General features: G+C 38.7%; 3 protein-coding genes across 4 annotated transcripts; all 3 read left to right on the plus strand.

Moving 5' to 3' along the window:
- The first annotated feature begins 1,682 nt into the window (after positions 1-1,682).
- On the plus strand, positions 1,683-5,450 carry LOC126810454 (cholinesterase 2). 2 transcript variants are annotated; one of them, XM_050535542.1, is made up of 3 exons: positions 1,683-1,803; positions 2,626-4,166; positions 4,525-5,450. In XM_050535542.1, exons 2-3 carry the CDS (start codon positions 2,644-2,646, stop codon positions 4,808-4,810), a joined length of 1,809 nt encoding a protein of 602 aa, XP_050391499.1. In that variant the 5' UTR covers positions 1,683-1,803; positions 2,626-2,643; the 3' UTR covers positions 4,811-5,450. The 2 variants fall into 2 exon arrangements, with proteins under 2 accessions (XP_050391499.1, XP_050391500.1); XM_050535543.2 differs by having other exon boundaries at positions 1,736-1,799.
- Positions 5,451-7,658: 2,208 nt separating this feature from the next.
- LOC130010389 (acetylcholinesterase-like) lies at positions 7,659-10,524 on the plus strand. The gene is made up of 2 exons (XM_050535534.2): positions 7,659-9,534; positions 10,060-10,524. Exons 1-2 carry the CDS (start codon positions 7,970-7,972, stop codon positions 10,349-10,351), a joined length of 1,857 nt encoding a protein of 618 aa, XP_050391491.1. The 5' UTR covers positions 7,659-7,969; the 3' UTR covers positions 10,352-10,524.
- A 2,764-nt stretch (positions 10,525-13,288) lies between these two features.
- On the plus strand, positions 13,289-16,558 carry LOC126810451 (acetylcholinesterase). Its single transcript, XM_050535537.2, has 2 exons — positions 13,289-15,257; positions 15,864-16,558. The coding sequence occupies exons 1-2, from the start codon at positions 13,699-13,701 to the stop codon at positions 16,150-16,152; spliced, it is 1,848 nt and encodes a 615-aa protein (XP_050391494.1). The 5' UTR covers positions 13,289-13,698; the 3' UTR covers positions 16,153-16,558.
- The last annotated feature ends 4,361 nt before the right edge of the window (positions 16,559-20,919 follow it).

A 20,919-nucleotide genomic window follows, 5' to 3' on the forward strand; every position in this document is an offset into this window, starting at 1 on the left:
GGCAGTTTGATTTATATGGATACGGTTGTCAGTCAGAGAGCAAGTAAAAGACCCACTGTTTCACGTCCCTGCAGTATGATGAGGATTTTTCTGGAACAAAAAATATGTCGTGTTGCTGGTTGGGGACGCAAAATCGAGGTCCCAAGTACTATTATTGGTGGGTGTAAACGATTCCTTGCAATTCGACTAGGAGTATCCCCCCCCCCCCTAGACACAAATATTATTACAAAGATAACCCTAGAAACCAAATAACCAATCGTCAGTTTCAAAATGACACAAGGGAATGAATTGTGGCGGCTGAGTGAGTAAGGTCCGTGGTTCGACACCGGTGTTGGTCAAGAAAGTTCCGCAGGAACTTCCAGCGTCACGGGTCTACCGAGAAAGTGTCTAGTTCGGGTGGTTCGACCCCGTTGTTGGTTGACTCCGTACCGCGGAATATTCCGGTGTGGTTCCCGTTGTCAGCAGTGCAGGACTGCGGGTTTGGCAAGGCACAAGGGACGAAAAACCGAGGCCCCGTGTACACGTTGGTGTGCTTGTAATATAACCCTTGACAGTTAGAATTCGATATAAGAGTAGTGCCGCTGTCCGGGCAAAACTGCTTTCATAGCAAACTGTATGGTGCACGCCCGTCATCATTAGCACAGTCGATGCAGAAATGTAGGACATTAACCCGATTTCATTTCATTTCACAACTCTAGATCAAATCACCAGATCATATAACATAGCCAAACATTTTATCCCCGATTCAATTGGACATTCTGATACTATTGACAAAAACCTACAAAGCGTGTCGTGGAATTTCCCCATTATAAATTAAATTGTATGGTGAATAAACATTCACAGTCGCTGCTCCGTGGATTAAAATTAAATAAATCTGTATAAAGTCCGGTTGGTTTCGACATATCATATGGTTATTTTGCAATCTTTGTTTTGAGAATATAAACGGGCTGTCCCACAATAATTTAGTTAGATTACAATGTAGTGTAAAATAAAACGAAATTAAAATGTAATTTAATATTAAATAAACTGTAATTAAGCAGAAATCCAATTTTAAGTGCTCTGAATCCACTTCTTTTTGGGTGTGTGTGGGGGATGGGGGGTGGGGGAGGGGGCGGTTCTGACCTGAATTACTTCAGATTTATAAATATTTTACTACACGTCCGATAGATAAACCTTATAGTCTTCACGTTGATAAATAATTTAGATTAACGTTTATATCCTTCTTGTTGCTAAATAGTTTACTATATGTGGGTTAGATGAACGTTTATAGACTTCATGTTGCTGAATATGTTACTATATGTACGGTAGATGAACGTTTATAGTCTTCATGGTGATAAATAGTTTACTAATAATAGTCTTCAGATTTATAAATCGTTTAATATACGTACATTAGATAAACATAGTCTTCATGTTGCTAAATATTTTACTATATGTACGGTAGATAAACGTTTAGTCTTTATGGTTATAAATAGTTTACTATACGTACGTTAAATGCACGATTTATAAATCGTTTAATATACGTACATTAGATAAACGTTTAATTCCTTCTGTTTGGGATATTGTTTTCTACATCCCCATATTCGTTCTGGGCTCACTTTAAAGGACACTAATTAATGACACTGAGAATGAAATAGGCAATAGTAAATACACCACGGGTGAAAAGACTGAACAATGGGTTATACAACGCAGAGTTGACCTACCATATCTATCTATATATATAGAGAGAGCGAGAGAGCGTACAGGTATATATTTGTTCACACACAAATCTGAATTAACCCAAGCAAGACGTGCTGTGTACGGTGGGTATGTTGAAATTATTACTGTTAGTACTGACTGTAGTATAAACTTTTGTCAGTTATGTTAATAAAACTATGTAACGAAATGGGACACGGGGGGGAGAGAGAAATGGGACACTGGGGGAGAGAGAGCACTCGCTATCCAAAAGGTGAAATTTGTGGAAACCAGATCCTTTTGTCTATGTTTGTCTATGACCCTCACCAACAATCCACTAGTTTGAGATCGTTGGTGCAGAAAGGAGCTTTTCGGTGGAAACTATGGTGCATTATTTTTAAATAAACGAGAACTCGTACGGTAAACGATACTAGTCATTACTTATACACAGAATGTGACAGTATTTTAAAATAAATGAGAAGCGGTATCAGGTGTTATAGAATGAGTACAAGATAAGAATCATTACTTATACACAGTTGGCTTCATAAATCAGTATAAATTTATCACCGTATGATACAGTGAGTTTATCACCTTCTGTACGTTATTGTGAGGGATGAGGGTCGAATGGTGTAACGAGCACACGTTAGATCATACGGTCTGTCATTGAGTCAAGTGGTGTGGTGACATGGTGACAAGGAGTAGGGTCGCCTTTAAGACCTCGTGGGTTTTCTCCGGGTCCTTCGCCCCCCCCCCCCAAGTTAAATACCCCTTAATGCAAGCGAATTATTGAAATGACCTAGTTTGTGACGTTCAACCACATCTCCCGCTCCCCCCACCCCCCTCTCTCTCTCTCTCTCTCTCTCTCTCTCTCTCTCTTTTGAATAAATCAATCATATCATTTAGTCTCTAGAGCGTTTTGTTTATGTAATATGTGATTTACTGTTTGAATTTCAGTTCAACATTCTAATTAAGATGAGGTTGGTGACAGCGGCCCTTCTGTGCCTTCATCTTGTTCTACAAGCTGAATCTGCAGATCGAATCGTCACTACCAATGTTGGACTAATTAAAGGAAAATCAAAAACTGTTAACATAGACAATAGCAACAAGGAAATCTATGAATTTCTGGGAATTCCCTTTGCAGAGCCCCCTGTGCGCTTTATGAAACCAACAGCCAAAGCCAATTTTACAGAAACGTTTGAAGCCATGGAGTATGGGCTACCGTGTCCACAGTATGCTACAGGGGGAATTTATCTGACCATAAAAATGCCAGAGATTACCAGTGAAGATTGTTTAAGTTTGAACATCCACACACCTAATACCGTGGGTTCCTATCCCGTCATGATTTTTATCTACGGTGGAGGATTTTCCGTGGGACGATCATCTTCGTACAATGGGGAAATCTTAGCAGCTTATGGCGAAGTGATTGTTGTCACAATAAACTATAGAGTTGGACCGTTTGGATTTTTATCAACGGGAGATGACCAGGCACTAGGAAATTATGGCTTGTGGGATCAACATTTAGCTATAAAATGGGTGAACAATAATATTGATAGTTTCGGTGGAGATGTATCTCGTATTACAGTATTTGGTGAATCAGCAGGAGCCGGAAGTGTTAACCTACAAATGCTTCATGCGGGTAATGATGGATTATTTCAAAGGGGTATAGCTGAAAGCGGAGCGGCGAATACCATTTGGTACGACACCCCGGCTAATCTGATGTACAGTGCCGCTAAACAACTGGCTCTCAAGATGAACTGTTCTCTACCAGCAGATAAAAATAGCCAAGAATTGGTCAAATGCTTGAGAAGTCAAAACTTTACCGAAATAGCAAAACAGGCAGAAGGCATTACTTTTTCACCATGGGTGGATAGAGAGTTTCTAACAGCCGAATCCTTAGCGTCAATTCAATGGCCGACAACTCACAACAACTCCATACGATATCAGAATTTTGATTTCATAACTGGAGTCAATGGTTATGATGGACATTACTTTATGATGACTATATACTCACGCATGATTGATACCATGAAAACAAGCCCCACTAATGTTTTAAGAACTATGTTTCGGGGGTTTGTTAAGGGTTTTATGACACCGATGGCACCGAACCCAAATTCTCTAGAAGCTATCGTAGATGCGGCTATGTTTTTATACACAAATGCGGAGAACCCGGATGACCTGAACCATAACATGAAACAAGTAACAGACTTTGTCACTGATTACTTCTTTTTCGTCCCCGGTTATAAAGATGTACACATTCATAGCCACATGAACAACAAATCTAAAACATATCAGTATGAATTTAATCACGTGTTCCCATATATGCCACCGGGAAACGAGTATCTCTTGGGAGCCACGCATGCTTCCGAATTAATGTATGTGTTCGGCTTCCCTTCATCATTAAATGACTTTTTCAACTATACAAGAGATCAAGCAGCCACCCAATGGACTACATCTAAACAAGTAATGGACTATTGGACCAATTTTGCAAAAACAGGGTAAGCTAAATATTTGAATATGAACACTGAATGCTGTGAATATGCTCGAACTGTCCATAAACCAAACAACAGGGTCGTACCCACACCATCCACTCCCCAGAACAAAATTTTAAGTGAACATTCTTATAAATTTAAATCAAACTTTTTCAAGCAAAATCAATAGAAGCAAACTATTTTATCCGCGAAGATTGTTTGATGATTTGCCAGATTACTCAAGCAGGGCTATGCAGTCCTCTTTCGTAATGCCCATGATGTCTATAGAATAGCCTCGAAATATGCTAAACATTCATTGTGTTAAATGTATTACGCCATTTTAAATTTTATCCATTCTTAATCTTTAATGTTTTGTATCTTGCAGAAATCCAAATAAACCGAAATCTGTACTAGCGGAATGGAAACCGTTCAACCATGATAATCAAGACTATTTGTACTTTCCAATGACCGGAAATCCAAGAGGTGAAACGTTTCTGAACGCTCGTCGTGCCGAGTTTTGGGTACACCTTTTACCTAAAGTTATCAAAAACAGTGCTGCTGTGACACCTGAAACTAAACCATGCAAACCTACCTCCAGCAGTAGTACTATTTATAGCAATATTCTATTGTGCGTTATTCTTGTGGCAATGGTTTTGAAAGCAACACCGTAATGATCAGCAAAATGGAGGATGGCGTTTCTAACGGATATTTTTTGCTAAAACGGCATAATAGATGAGATAGTATATCACACCCATTAACAATTTTGTTGGCGCATTTTCTTAAACCGCATATTGATTAAAATGGCTTAGTTTTGATTTAAAAAAAAGTAATTGTCAATTTATTGCATTTATATTCTGAATTGTTTTATAAAGGGCATTTTTCAGAAACTGCATAAAATATTTTAATGGCTTGTATTTTTCGTATATTTCGTAACAAAAATACCAATTAACATTGCAAACCGATTTCTTTGGATTTGTTTGGTTAAGCGGGGTTTTGGCTATGTCCTAAAGAAGCTAAACCTTTAAAAGAAATAAAGTATTGAATTAGCATGATTAATAAGATTGGTTAGTCGGCTTGTTTACTAATTTTATCTTACTTCGTTATTCCACAAACAAATCAACATCTATTATTGAGTGAAGCGTGGGTAAGCGAATTATTGAAATAAAACTATATATTATGTATCCTATGTTAGTTCCAAAATGATCAGGTTTGGTTTATTTTTATGATAAATTATGACCTAATTAACTATCTTTACAATTTAATCAGTTTATATATTTATATACCAATAACAAATAAATATATTTTTTAAAATTCTTGTTGAGACCCGACTCTTTCCTTAGACTTGTTATAATTATTATGGGGGGTTTACGACCATACGAAAGAAATGAAATGAAATGCTCCTAACCTGGGCTAATGAAGACGGGCATACGCCATACAGTGTGCTATGAGGGACATTTTGCCGGGGCAGCGGCGCTACGGCCTACTCATATAACGAATTCCAACTGCCAAGGGACCTCGGGTTTTCGTCCAATCCGAACGACTAGACAGCTGTCCTTGTCAGGCCCTTCGTCCTGCATCACTGACAAGGGGAAACCACGCAGGAAAATCGGGATGAACTTTCTCCTCCAATGCAGGGATCGAACACCCGACCTCCAGGCTAGCGAGCCAGCGTCCTACCCACTTAGCCACGTGATCCCCCACCATACGAAAGACAGGGGAAACTGAGAAAAAATAGTCTTATACTTCTGAATCTGCAAAAATAGGGAATGGGTCCGAAATAGTGACGTCGGTTTTCGTGGGAGTGATATTAGGGCACGCGGGGGTCTTCAAACACGCCCAAAAGTCATTTGCTTATATAGTACGGTTCGAATATTTACAAACACCGCAAGGTTGGAAAAAAATGTATATGTCTTATAGCAAGTATAAGGGGTATGTCAGGATCCCACGACCATTTCCTTAACATTTGTTAGTGATTCATTGTCTAACGAGAATTTTATACATTGTCAGCTACTTAATGTCGAGTATAATGTTGAAAATAGAACGCGAGGCAGTGGCAGCATTAGCATTGGACAAGAAACTAAGAGTATTACATTATCGGAAACAAGGGGTCTTGTGGACCCCCCCCCCCCCCGTCTCCTTTAAATATTTTGCTGGTTACAAGTGCCAAATCTGTTCTGTGCTCGGTGCTAGCTTTGTATTTGAAATCTTTCTTACTATGATATTGTGTTGATCCTTGTAGTAATCTAGATCTGAAAACAAATCCAGGTACTCTGCCAACCCCGTAAAAAGACGACTCTATCTGGAAATGACAATTAAGGTATATTTGCCGATATTTATGGTTTCAAAAATATCTTATTAATCATATCTTCACTGTTAATGTCTCAAATATTTTTTTTACTTTGATTGATCGTTATGTAGTCTTTATATGAAGCTCTAGTTTGATCGTATTTGAATAACATTTTGCATCCAAAACCCTACTTATGTCTGGGGTCTTAGATTACCCCTTGTTGCCGACAAGGTTTTTCGTGCGATGTGTCTGCATAAGGTTTAAGGTGTCTAGAATACAACTTGTACCCCTGCTATCGGCATTGTAATTTTGTAGACATTAATGAATTCATGTCCTTCGATAGTTCCATAATATGTTTCACATTTACTTATTATATCTATCTATGGAAATGAATTGGGATTTAAGGTCCTACTATTCTACACTTACCGGGCTAATGAAGACGGGCATACGCCATACAGTGTGAGAGAAAATTGCAACGGACAAGCGGAAATCACACCGGAAAATTGTATTTATGCTCCGACTCCAACCCACAACTACTACTGAGGATTATCGCCCGCTTTCACCTAGAGTGACACAAACCCTATGTTTAACTACTACTAATATGGGATTGTGTCCACTTTCACCTTGGATGATTAGGTATTTATGCCAACTTCTACCAAGGTGCCCGAATCAGAAACAAAACGACCACAAGAAAGTAAACACTGACTGACTCGGTGTTATACTCAAAGTATTTTATCAATAAAGGTAGGGATCACGTAATTTCGTTTGTGATTGGGGTCTATAATCCGCTTCCCTCTACGGTGATATCGCAGACAAATGCTTCCTGTGAAACCTGCCAGCATTGCTAGTCGTGTTACAGTGTTTTGAAAAATTCCAAATCCCTTCCAAATTAAGAAATCTCTATGAGGAATATCAGTCAAAGTACGGTTCAATTCTTTTCCGTGTATACAAATATATGATGGATTCACTGCAGAAGAAATAAACAACATATAATTTTCTGATATCCTGATTACTCCAACTTATAATCTTCCACACATATATTAATAAATAAGTTAACTTTGGAAATGTTAAGTTGACCTGTGAATGAACTGTGTGAACACCTTGTCGCTTGACGTATTTGACAATCGTTCTCCATGAAAAGGTAACCACCTCTTGTTAGGCATGACTGAATGTTTTGTTGATAGTTGTATAAGAGATTTTATTTACGATGTCACCAGAAAGCTGTTATACAGATCAAACATATCTGATCGAAAGTATTAAAACGCAATTGTGTTAAATATATATACTTGACTCCAACTTTCCAAATAGAGAGATATCGTAGAAAACTGGAGATTTTTTTAGCGGATATTATAGGTTATCAAAATTCAAGCCGTGAACAGGTTTATGTAACGCCCGATTGGACGATTAAATGATATCACAGACACGAGACGGCTATTTCATTGTGATTATAAATAGCACGTATTACAAAGCGGATTCAAATTTTATACAGTTTTATTAGATCAAGCCGTGAACGAAGACGCAGTTTGGTTTCGTAGAAGACAACATGGGCATCTCTACACCTAAAGCGTTAAAAACATTACTTCTACTAAACGTGTTTCTTGTTGGACTTGCCGCTGAAATTAACACAACTACAACAACCGCGGGGATTATTAAAGGTAAAACAAAAACGGTCTCTATTGACAATGATAATAAAACAGTTGTGGAATATTTGGGCATACCCTTTGCCGAGCCTCCAGTTGGAAAGTTACGATTTCAACACTCCATTTTAAAATCCAGCAATTCAACCGATATGTTTGAAGCTTTTGAGTATGGTCCGTCTTGTCTCCAGATTCATCCGATTCTAATGAGGGCAGTGGAAAATGCTAGCGAGGATTGCTTAAGCTTGAATATCTTTAGTCCCATGACAGTAGGGACAGAAAGATATCCCGTCATGTTTTTCATCTACGGTGGAGGATTTGTGAACGGTGAGTCGTCTATATACGGTGGAAGTAGACTAGCGGCATATGGAGATGTAGTTGTTGTGACCATCAACTACAGACTTGGAGCTTTTGGATTTTTATCTACTGGGGATGAACGTGCTCCTGGAAATCTCGGAATAATTGATCAACGAACTGCCCTAAGATGGGTGAACGCTAACATTGATAGTTTTGGTGGAAACAGCTCGATGATAACCATCTTTGGAGAATCGGCCGGTAGTGCTAGCGTTATGTATCACATGCTATTTGAAAACGAGACATTATTTCAAAGAGCTATTGCTCAAAGTGGTTCTATTAATGCAGCTTGGACCCAATCAACACCAGAACGCCAGTTTAATAATGCTAAAAAATTAGCCATGTTCTTTAATTGTTCGATATCGAACGAAAGATCGAAAGCCAGTGAAGAGATTTTAAGTTGTCTCCAAACATTGAAAGCCGAGGATATTTTATTATTTGGTTCAGATTTGTTGGCCTATTCCTGGGTTCCAATTTTTGATAATTCTAAACTGGACACCATCCAGTGGCCCCAGAAACCCAACCATACAGGTGAATTAAAAGATGTTTATCAGGGCAGAGATTTGTTATTGGGAACTAATGGATATGAAGGTCATTATTTCATTGAAACAACATTTAGGAACATTGGTTCGATGATGAAAAATAGCACAATTTCAGGATTACGCACTCTCTTTAGACGTTTTCTAAAAGATCTCGTTACACAGGCCTATCTTGCAGCCGATGCTAATTCGATGGAAGCCTTGCTTGATGCCATGATGCATCTTTACACAAATGCCGAGAATCCAAATGATCTCGCCTTTAATTTGAAACAAGTTAGTGATTCCTTAACAGACATGTGGTTTCTTATCGCTGCTTATAAAGATGCCGCAAGTCATGCTTATATGAATGATCAGACCAAAACATATCAGTACGAATTTAACCATGTCTATCCCTATTTGACAATTGCTATGGGCAGCGACTGGTTGAAGGGTGCTTCACATGGCTTAGAACTTTTTTATGTGTTTGGATTTCCGACAACTTTAACTTCATTGATGCCATTTACCCCACAGATGGCTGCAAGCCAGTGGTCACTTTCTAAACAAGTCATGGATTACTGGACGAACTTTGCCAAAACCGGGTAAGCTTCATAATTCTTTTCAATAACTCATGTAAAATATATTGTATCACTTTTGGCTAATTTGGTGCGAAGGTTCGTTTGACTCTTTGAAAACATGGTCAATCGTAGGCCTGTGCTGTAGTAGATTATATCTGTGAATATTTCTAAAAGGTAAATCGATACTTTGTGTCGGCTAACAAACTCTGCAAAAAATAAATTTAATGACATTTGAAACATGACACAGCGACAGCGACGCTACGTCTTACTCGTATTTCGAATTCCATACACGCCAACGTTTATACGCGATCTGAGTTATCCGATTGGCTAGGCACTGTTTGTTGCCGGATCCTCCGCCCCGCAGCACTGACAATAGGAAACCACGCTGGAATATCAGGATTGAAGCCCGCATATCCTGATTAGTGAGTCAGCTCCTTATACGCTGCGCCCCCGTCATGGTTGCCTTGAAAAGTTGAATACGGCCCAATAGACCAGTAAAAAAAAACAGTACTGAAATAACTAAACAAACCATTCAAATTTTCTCTTCAGAAACCCGAATGAACCCAGTACTGTACCACTAGAATGGAAACCCTACACCAACGATAAACAAGAGTATTTGTATTTTCCCAACTCGGGGAATCCTGAAATCAAGACGTACATACATGCTAGACGAGTCACATTCTGGCAGGATTATGTTCCTCAACTTCTGAAACGAACAACACTACCACCACCACCACCACCACCCAAGTGTCCTACTTCATCTGCAACTCAAACCAGTTTGAATGGTTTTCTGTATATAAGTCTTGTATTCATATTGTTTGTATTTTATCGACACGACTGATAAATGATGGAAATAGGATCGAATGCTTATCGTCCAGTCAGTATTAACGCATTCGCTAATCTCAGTCGGTCCCATCAAAACTGCCCTCTCTTTCGCAGTACAAGGGTTACATTATATAACTGTATGGACTGGATAACAATACAATATAATGCTTGATAAATTTTAGACTTGAATATCTATTCTCTTCGGGTAAGGAGTTTTATCGCTTTTTGAAGACTAATCATTTAGAATGGCTATACATTTTGAATTCAGTAATGAGACTAACTGATCTGTGCTACCAAGCATTCTTTGGTCTTGTTTATGATACAATGTGATCAAGTAAAAAGTTATCCTAATCCTAAATATTGTGGTTTATGAATGATAGCTCCCTTATTTTTATTAAAGGACTCCTTAATAAAAGGCAAATGTAAACTTTCAATTCATTCATACTATTGAAGGCCAGCTCCTTTAAAAGCTATTATTTCGTTTCAAATTTCATAATATCGTTGACCTAGAATGCGAGATCGAAGAACGATATACATCATCGGTTGTCTATCTTTATGGAAGTGTATCGCTGCCAATGTTAAATGCTCTGCGACAATGTCGTTTCCACTGATTATATATATATGTAAAAAGTACAATATACAAAGTCCTAATACCGATAATGATAAAGTCAAAATACCTCTAAGGCAAAAGTTAAATGTAAAAAGTCAAATGTTAAGTGGTAAATGACCAAGGTTTTGTTGGGAAAAGCTTTTTTTGACGTGTCTACATTTTACATTTCTCTCATTACATTTTACTTTTGGGCTCTGTCACATATCCCATTTGTCTTTCACGCTTTCTACATAGCATCTTTCACACAGCATCAAGTTCCATATGCTAATGTTGGATACCACGTGACTTATTAACATATACGGAAACCCGGCACACTATAAACCAGCACACAAGAAGGATATTAACCGCACGATAACAGTAAATCAAGCTGGTATATAAGAAACTATCTAGACGACCGTGCGCAATTATGAATGTGCCAGGAAATAATTGATCGATTCAAAGAGCCAAAGAAACATACTTTCCAGTAAGTTATAACACAATAACTAGAATTTCGTATTAATACCCGTACTTTGATATATTAAACACCCCCTCCGGTCTCTCTATAAACAGAGTTGAGTACAGCCTAATTAACTTTGATCCATTAAAAAAAACAATATATAAGCATTGTGCCCAACAAATAAATAATATATTTAAAGAGAGGAATAACTATACATTTTTTAGTATGGAAATAGTTTTTGATTAAGCCCCGTATCTTTATTTTAGTTTAGTTTAGTTTGGCATAAAACTATGAGTATTACATTATCGGAAATAAGGAGTCTTGTGGACATCTCCCCTCTCCTCTCCGGTCAATATTTTGCTGGTTACAAGTGCCTTATCTGCTTTGGGCTCGGTACTAGCTTTGTATTTGGAATCTTTCTTACTGATGATTATGTGTTGATCCTTGTAGTAATCTACATCTGAAAACAAATCTAGGTACTCCACCAACCCCGTGAAAAGACGATTAAGGTATTTGCAGAATTTTTATGTCTCAAATATTTTTTTTTTACTTTAATTGATTATTATTCAGTCTTTATATAGCTCTAGTTTGATCGTATTTAAGTAACATTTTGCATCCAAAACCATATTTATGTCTGGGGTCTTAGATTACCCCTTGTTGCCGACAAGGTTTTTCGTGCGATGTGTCTGTATAAGGGTTAAGATGTCTAGAATACAACCTGTACCTCTCCTATCGGCATTGTAATTTTGTAGACATTAATGAATTCCTGTCCTCCGATAGTTCCATAATAGTTTTTAATTTTTACTGATTATATCTATGAAAATGAAATGGGATTTAACGTCCTACTATTCTACACTAACCGGGCTAATGAAGACGGGCATACGCCATACAGTGTGGGAAAAAATTGCAACGGACAAGCGGAAATCACACCGGAAAATTGTATTTATGCTCCGACTCCAACACAACTACTACTGAGAATTATCGCCCGCTTTCACCTAGAGTGATATAAACCCTATAATTAACTACTACTAATATGGGATTGTGTCCACTTTCACCTACGATGACTAGGTATTTATGCCAACTTCTACCACGGTGCCCGAATCAGAAACCAAACCACCACAGTCAAGTAAACACTGACTGGCTCGGTGTTGCTCAAAGTATTTGATCAATAAAGGTAGGGCTCACTTAATTTCGTTTGTGATTGGAGCCTAATATCCGCTTCCCTCTGCGGTGATATCGCAGACAAATGCTTCCGGTGAAACTTGCCAGCATTGCTAGTCGTGTTACGGGGCTTTGAAAAATTCTAAATCTCTTCCAAATTAAGAAATCTCTATGAGGAATATCAGTCAAACTACGGTTCAATTCTTTTCCGTATTTACAACTATATGCTGGATTCTCTGTAGAAGAGGGGTATCACGGTAGCTAAGTGGGTAAGACGCTGGCTCGCTAGCCTGGAGGTCGGGTGTTCGATCCCTGCATTGGCCGAGAAAGTTCATAAAGATTTCCCGGTATGGTTCCACCTTGTCAGTGATGCAGGACGAGGGCCTGACAAGGACAGCTGTCTAGTCGTTCGGATGCGACGAAAAACCGAGGTCCCGTGTACGCATTGACGTGCACGTATAAGATCCCTTGACAGTTGGAATTCGATATAAGAGTAGGACGTAGTGCCGATGTCCGGGAAAAATTTCCCTCATAGCACACTGTATGACGTATGCCCGTCTTCATTAGCCCAGTTCGGAGCGGAACAGTAGGGCGTTAAACCCCATTTCATTTCATTTCTCTGTAGAAGAAATAAACAACATATAATTGTCTGATATCCTTATTACCTCAACTTATAATCTTACACATATATTTAGTGAATCATGAGCTGTGTGAACACCTTGTCGCTTGACGTATTTGCCAATTGTTCTCCATGAAAAGGCAACCACCTCTTGTTCGGCAAGACTGAATGTTTTGTGGATAGTTACATAAGAAATTTTATTTACGATGTCACCCGAAAGCCGTTATGCAGATCAAATATATCTGATCGAAAGTGTTAAAACGCGATTGTGTTAAATATATATATATTTGACCCCAACTTTCCAAATAGAGAGATATCGTAGAAAACTGGAGATTTTTTACTGGATATTATAGGCTATCAAAATTCAAGCCGTGAACAGGTTTATGTAACGCCCGACTTGACAATTAAATGATATCACAGACACGAGGCAGCCATTTCATTGTGATTATAAATAGCACGTATTACAAAGCGGATTCAAATTTTATATAGTTTTCTTAGATCAAGCCGTAAACGAAGACGCAGTTCGTAGAAGACAACATGGGCATCTCTACACCTAAAGCGTTAAAAACATTACTTCTACTAAACGTGTTTCTTGTTGGACTTGCAGCTGAAATTATTAACACAACTACAACAACCGCGGGGATTATTAAAGGTAAAACAAAAACGGTCTCTATTGACAATGATTATAAAACAGTTGTGGAGTATTTGGGCATTCCCTTTGCCGAGCCTCCAGTTGGAAAGTTACGATTTCAACACTCCATTTTAAAATCCAGCAATTCAACCGATATGTTTGAAGCTTTCGAGTATGGCCCGTCTTGTCTCCAGATTAATCCGATTCTAATGAGGGCAGTGGAAAATTCTAGCGAGGATTGCTTAAGCTTGAATATCTTTAGTCCCATGCCAGTAGGGACAGAAAGATATCCCGTCATGTTTTTTATCTACGGTGGAGGATTTGTGAACGGTGCCTCGTCTGAACACGGTGGAAGTAGACTAGCGGCATATGGAGAGGTAGTTGTTGTGACCATCAACTACAGACTTGGAGCTTTTGGATTTTTATCTACTGGGGATGAACGTGCTCCTGGAAATCTCGGAATAATTGATCAACGAACTGCCCTGAGATGGGTGAACGCTAACATTGATAGTTTTGGTGGAAACAGCTCGATGATAACCATCTTTGGAGAATCAGCCGGTAGTGCTAGCGTTATGTATCACATGCTATTTGAGAACGAGACATTATTTCAAAGAGCTATTGCTCAAAGTGGTTCTATCAATGCAGCTTGGTCCCAATCAACACCAGAACGCCAGTTTAATAATGCTAAAAATCTAGCCATGTTCTTTAATTGTTCGATATCGAGCGAAAGATCGAAAGCCAGTGAAGAGATTTTAGGTTGTCTCCAAACACGGAAAGCCGAGGATATTTTATTATTTGGTTCAGATTTGTTGACCTCTTCCTGGGTTCCAATTTTTGATAATTCTAAACTGGACACCATCCAGTGGCCCCAGAAACCCAACCATACAGGTGAATTAAAAGATGTTTATCAGGGCAGAGATTTGTTATTGGGAATTAATAGATATGAAGGTCATTATTTCATTGAAACAACATTTAGGAACATTGGATCGATGATGAAAAATAGCACAATTTCAGGATTGCGCACTCTCTTTAGGCGGTTTTTGAAAAATCTCATTACACAGGCCTATCTTGCAGCCGATGCTAATTCGATGGAAGCCTTGCTTGATGCCATGATGCATCTTTACACAAATGCCGAGAATCCAAATGATCTCGCCTTTAATTTGAAACAAGTTAGTGATTCCTTAACAGACATGTGGTTTCTTATCGCTGCTTATAAAGATGCCGCAAGTCATGTTTATATGAATGATCAAACCAAAACATACCAGTATGAATTTAACCATGTCAATCCCGATTTGACCCTTGATATGGGCAGCGACTGGTTGAAGGGTGCTTCACATGGCGCAGAACTACCTTATTTGTTTGGATTTCCGACAACTTTCACTGCATTGACCCCACAGATGGCTGCAAGCCAGTGGTCATTTTCTAAACAAATCATGGATTACTGGACGAACTTTGCTAAATCAGGGTAAGCTTCATATTTCTTTTAAATAATTCATATAAAATATATTGTATCACTATTGGCAAGAATTTTGCTTACTGCAGCTAATTTTGTGCGAAGGTTAGATTGACTCTTTGAAGACATGGTCAATCGTAGGCCTGTGCTGTAGTAGATTATATCTGTGAATATTTCTAAAAGGTAAATCGATGCTTTGTGTCGGCTAACAAACCCTGGAAAAAATAAATTTAATGATATTTGAAACATGACACACCAGCGAGGCCCAGTGAAGACGGGCGAACTCCATGCAGTGTGATGTGTGGGAAATTTTGTCCGTACAGCGACGCTACGTCTTACTCGTATTTCGAATTCCATACACGCCAACGTTTATACGCGATCTGAGTTATCCGACTGGCTAGACACTGTTCGTTGCCGGATCCACTGCCCTGCAGCACTGACAATAGGAAACCACGCTGGAACATCAGGATTGAAGCCCGGATATCCTGATTAGTGAGTCAGCTCCTTATACGCTGCGCCGCCGTCATGGTTGCCTTGAAAAGTTGAATACGGCCCAATAGACCCGTAAACCATAAACACACACAGTTCTGAAATAAACCATCCAAATTTTCTCTTCAGAAACCCGAACAAACCCAGGGCTGTACCACAAGAATGGAAACTCTACACCAACGATAAACAAGAGTATTTGTATTTTCCCAACTCGGGGAATCCTGAACTCAAGCAGTTTATACACGCTAGACGAGTCACATTCTGGCAGGATTATGTTCCTCAACTTCTGAAACGAACAACACTACCACCACCAACACCACCAAGGTGTCCGACTTCATCTGCAACTCAAACCAGTTTGAATGGTTTTCTGTATATAAGTCTTGTATTCATATTGTTTGTATTTTACCGACACGGTTGATAAATGATGGAACCAGGGTCGAATGCTTATCGTCCAGTCAGTATTAACGCATTCGCTAATCTCAGTCGGTCCCATCAAAACTGCCCCCTCTTTCGCAGTACATGGGTTACATTATATAACTGTATGGACTGGATAACAATACAATATAATGTTTGATAAATTTTAGACTTGAATATCTATTCTACTCGGGTAAGGAATTTTATCGCTTTTTGAAGACTAATCATTTATAATGGCAATATATTTTGAATTCAATAATGAGACTAACTGCCCTGTGCTACCAAACATTCTTTGGACTTGTTTTTGATACAAAGTGATCCAGTAAAAAGTTACCTAAACACTGTGGTTTATGAATGATAGCTTCCTTATTTTTTATTATTCCTTAATAAAAGGCAAATGTAAACTTTCATTTCATTCATAACTTATACATGTACTATACTGAAGTCCAGCTCCTTTAATCCAAAACAAAGCAAATATTTCGTTTCAAATTTTATAATATCGTTGACCTACAATGCGAGATCGAAGAACGATGGACACATCAACGGTTGTCTATCTTGGCGAGTTATGACTTCCATCATTTCTGTCTACCGTTGATTAAGAAGTCTTATGTGCTAGACGTATGGGCAATAAGGATGGAAACAAGAACTGTCAAAAGTGGGGTGCCCCATGTGCCGAAAATTTTCCCTACTAAAAGTAAGACTCGACACGGTGAATGTCCACACTTCAGTGGAAGGTTTCGAATTGATTTCTGACTAGTAACACACTCGCTTTGAGTCGATAAATAGCCATCGCACGTGAAATTCTCAACTCATCTATCAACTATTACAGCCGTAAAAAAATCTTTTGTTGACGATTCTGAATAGCAGTAATATTTAGCTTTTTGGTTATTACAGCAGCTTGAGAAATTACGTTCGTTTTATTTTTTAAATTGCTTTATCATTAATTATACCGTTAGGAGAGGCATCCTTTGGTATAGTACAAATAATATCTCTGAAAAACTCGGGTTAGACAAGAACATGATACTAGCAGTAGTTTCATTTAACTTTTATAAGGTTTTTAAAACATTTGTTAAGTTGCCTACCGTGCGTTTTTTCTAAATTCAATTTCTTGTTTCAGCCTTCTGTCGTGGTTCGTAAAAGTAGTCTTGATTATCCCGGCCTGTCAATCAGACGGAGAATGGTCGGTAGACTGGTTAAGCGAGACTAATTTCAAAACAAGGGCGCGTAACCTATTTTTTGCTCAAAAGGGCCTGGATGTTATGGACGACACCGGGAACCATTTTTCAGTATATTATTTATCGATGGTTAAATGTTCATAGCTTATTAAAGAGAGAGAGAGAGAGAGAGAGAGAGAGAGAGAGGTTAACGTCAACTCGACACAAATTAGCTCATTTCGGGACTAACAAATGGTTCAATTTTATTTCAATAATTCGCTTGCGCGTATGGGTCTTTAGCAGTGGGAGGAAACCCACGAGGTTGGACAGGCGACCCTACTCCTTGTCACGTACAAACGGGAATCAAAACCACACCAGTTGACTCAATGACAGACTTTATGATACAGCGCGCACGTGTTAACCATTCAGCCAATTAACCCCCCTTATTGAGTAAAACATGGCCGTTTATTTAGTGACTATAAATGTACCAAACAGATTTAAGGATTGGTATATATATAAATATTGTGGTGTAATTGTCGAGCTATTTTGGGGATATTTATTTATGGTCGAGTATATCATGTTCAACGGGGACAAAAGTACATTTACATTGTCTATACAAATATCAACAGTATACGTAGGCCTTACTTATGTCCCCAGAACTTATTGTAGCGAAACGATAGTTACATGTCACGTTAACTTTAATTTCATAACATTGGTTTGGGACAAATTAAGAAATAAAACATTATTTATTTCCCTTATTACTTTTGAATTCAAATCGATTTAGCCTATAAATTGTAGGCCTACACTAGTGGACCTACGTTTGCGTGGTTTTTGGGGTCCAAGGTGGCTCGGTGAGTAAGGCGCTAGCCCACTAACCATGGGGAGGAGGGCTCAATCCTGTTGTTAGTCACGAAAGCGCCTTGGGATTTTCCAGCTTGGGTTCATTGTGACAGGACGGAGGGCCTAACAAGGTACAGCGTCCAGTAGTTCGGATCAATCTGAACGAGAGACTCACCCTACCTGCAGAGAAGTGACTCTGACACAGTGAATAGCCATGATATCCATATGACGTTATCTAAACGTCACAGGTCATGAGGTCACATCAACAAATAAATGTAAACACCATCATTATGATCATTATCAACATTACAGGACACAATGTTACATTGTAAACAATAGCCTCCTTGCAGCCTAGGACTGTATAATCCGTACAGAACGTCTTATCGCTTCTTCCAGTGATTTTTCACAAAAATAACATCATCTACAACTCTAGATTTGACGTCGGCATATTGACACTATTTTGTGCTTCGGTCGTGTCTATTTCAGATATACACAATCAATTCTGTTAATGTTTTTAGCGTGGGGATTGACTAAAAGTTAATTTATTTCAGTTCTAAACAAAAATTAAAAGCTTTAACGCAATTTTAAAAAAATAGCCAAATTCTGGCTGGGATTACTGAGCAAAATGGCCATTCACTGTATAAGTGCGAAAAAAAAAGCCAGCTACCATTTAATTTTCGTACGTTAGTTACGTACGTAGTTCGGATATAACGTAAAACAAAGGTCCAGTGTGTGCATAGGCGTGCATGTAAAAGAAACCTTGACAGTTGAAATTCGAAACAAAGAGTAGCCCTAGCGCCGTTGTCTGGGACAAAATTTCCGTTATCAAGATTTCGTATATAAAAGTAGGACGTTAAACCCCATTTTATCTTTAAACGAATCGTAACTCAAGTGGGCTGTACGAAGTTAAATCGCGTTTTGTTACTCTGGATTAAATTTTGAATAACAAATCACGAGACGGAAAGTGTTTATTAGGGATTGAAACAAAATTATTTTTTCTTATAAATTTCATATCAACGTTGTCCATTAGTCAGGTAAACTGTTTCGATTTAATTGATTTATAAGGATGCCTCAGCATTATATGAAATGAAATAGAGTTTAACGTCCTAATGTTCTGAACCGACTAGGATAAGGAAGACAAGACATATGCTAAAAGCAATGTGCTATACGGGTCAATTTTGCCACTCTTACTCAGATTTCCCACTTTCTTTTACGTACATGCCATGGAAACTCTGTTTTCGTACATTCCAAAGGGATATACGCGGTCACTTGTCAGCCCCCCCGCCTGCAACACAGTCATATGGGAACCAAACGGAGAAAAATCTCGATGAACTTTCTCTTCAAACAAGGGATTTCTTGGTTAACCAGCCAATGTCTTACTCACCGAGCCACCTCGGTTCATAATTAACTTATTAGAAGGATGCCTCGGCAGTCACCATTTTTCACGTTCATGCCATAAAACAGTCCATTTTGCTTTTCGAGTTTGAATAACGAGACAGGACGAGTCACGTTCATAGGGATTCAAATTTTGAAGAATAACGAGACAGAACGTGTCAAGTAAACTACTTTTTTTAATTGACTTATAAGAACGATCACCCGATACGATGCTTTAGCAGTAAAACACGTCTTTTCACTTCTTTTTAATAAAGCTATGCTTTACATGATCAAACCCCTTTCCGTAAGATAATACGAGTTGTGTCCCCTGTTAACGGGTTTCTCTTATGAAATGAATTTTACCCAGATGTTCTGTACAAAAGTAAAACATGGACTTGTTCATTTATCATTGTTGTGTTGCCGTAGTAGGATTATTGACGAGTCAGAATAAAAGATATTCCCTTATTGGAGCAGAAAAATGATTCCGAAAATAATGAAGGTACAGACAGGGGCATTGGTTGTGTTAAAGAGAAGGGTATACACGATACAGTCTGCTGTTAGGGAAATTTTACCCAGACAGCAGCGCTACGGCCCGCTCCTATTTTGAATTCCAACTGTCAGGGTTTCTTTTCCGTTACGCAAACAGGGCCTGTCTTTCGTCCCATCCGAACGATTAGACATTGTCCTTGCCAGACCCTCCGTCCTGCACCACTGACAATGGAAACTACACCGGGAAACCACTATTTAGGTTATCAGCCGTCACCGGGGACGAACTCGAGAAATCACGGTTAGCGAGCAAGCATCTTACTGAGCCATATTAGAGTCCAAACACAATGTAAGTCTACAGATATAATGATCAGAGTGACGTAGCATACTATAAACCTCCCAAGCACCCTCATACTGCTTAGTTACTGCATTCTTCGTGATCGGCTAACGTAGTTTGGGTCTTACAGTAATCAGTCTTACATCCCGTCTATCAAGTGTATATTTTTGTTAGGTAGATTGGGTCATACAGTGCTAAGGTTACAAGGCACTAAACAAAAACGTAATGGCCCTCGTCTGGAGAGCTATGGTCTATGCCCCAGGGGTTCATAATTCAAAATATGACATTGCATCTCAATGCTCCGATTAGAGAATATATGGCTTTTGGGGTAGGTGATGACCCCCGACACCCGCCTCCCCTTTCGTCCTAACATTCCCCGATTCGCGTTTCTTCTATCTTCTTTCGTATTTTAACAGATACCAGAGGAAACATTAAATATGACACCCGCCCCCTTTTCGTCCCAACATTCCCCGATTCGCGTTTCTTCTATCTACTTTCGTATTTTAGAAGAAACCAGAAGGGACATTAAATATGACGTTATCAAAGGGGTTAATGCAGCTGTTCTTAGTATTATTTAGTA

Source organism: Patella vulgata, chromosome 2, assembly GCF_932274485.2.
Source record: "Patella vulgata chromosome 2, xgPatVulg1.2, whole genome shotgun sequence".
NCBI lineage: Eukaryota > Metazoa > Mollusca > Gastropoda > Patellidae > Patella > Patella vulgata.

What these genes read in the sequence shown, in the direction of transcription:
- LOC126810454 (XM_050535542.1), top strand. Translation starts at nt 2,644, where the DNA reads ATGAGGTTGGTGACAGCGGCCCTTCTGTGCCTTCATCTTGTTCTACAA. An exon ending in ACCAATTTTGCAAAAACAGG is followed by an intron (nt 4,167 to 4,524) that starts GTAAGCTAAATA and finishes TGTATCTTGCAG; the next exon opens with AAATCCAAATAAACCGAAAT.
- LOC130010389 (XM_050535534.2), top strand. Translation starts at nt 7,970, where the DNA reads ATGGGCATCTCTACACCTAAAGCGTTAAAAACATTACTTCTACTAAAC. An exon ending in ACGAACTTTGCCAAAACCGG is followed by an intron (nt 9,535 to 10,059) that starts GTAAGCTTCATA and finishes TTTTCTCTTCAG; the next exon opens with AAACCCGAATGAACCCAGTA.
- LOC126810451 (XM_050535537.2), top strand. Translation starts at nt 13,699, where the DNA reads ATGGGCATCTCTACACCTAAAGCGTTAAAAACATTACTTCTACTAAAC. An exon ending in ACGAACTTTGCTAAATCAGG is followed by an intron (nt 15,258 to 15,863) that starts GTAAGCTTCATA and finishes TTTTCTCTTCAG; the next exon opens with AAACCCGAACAAACCCAGGG.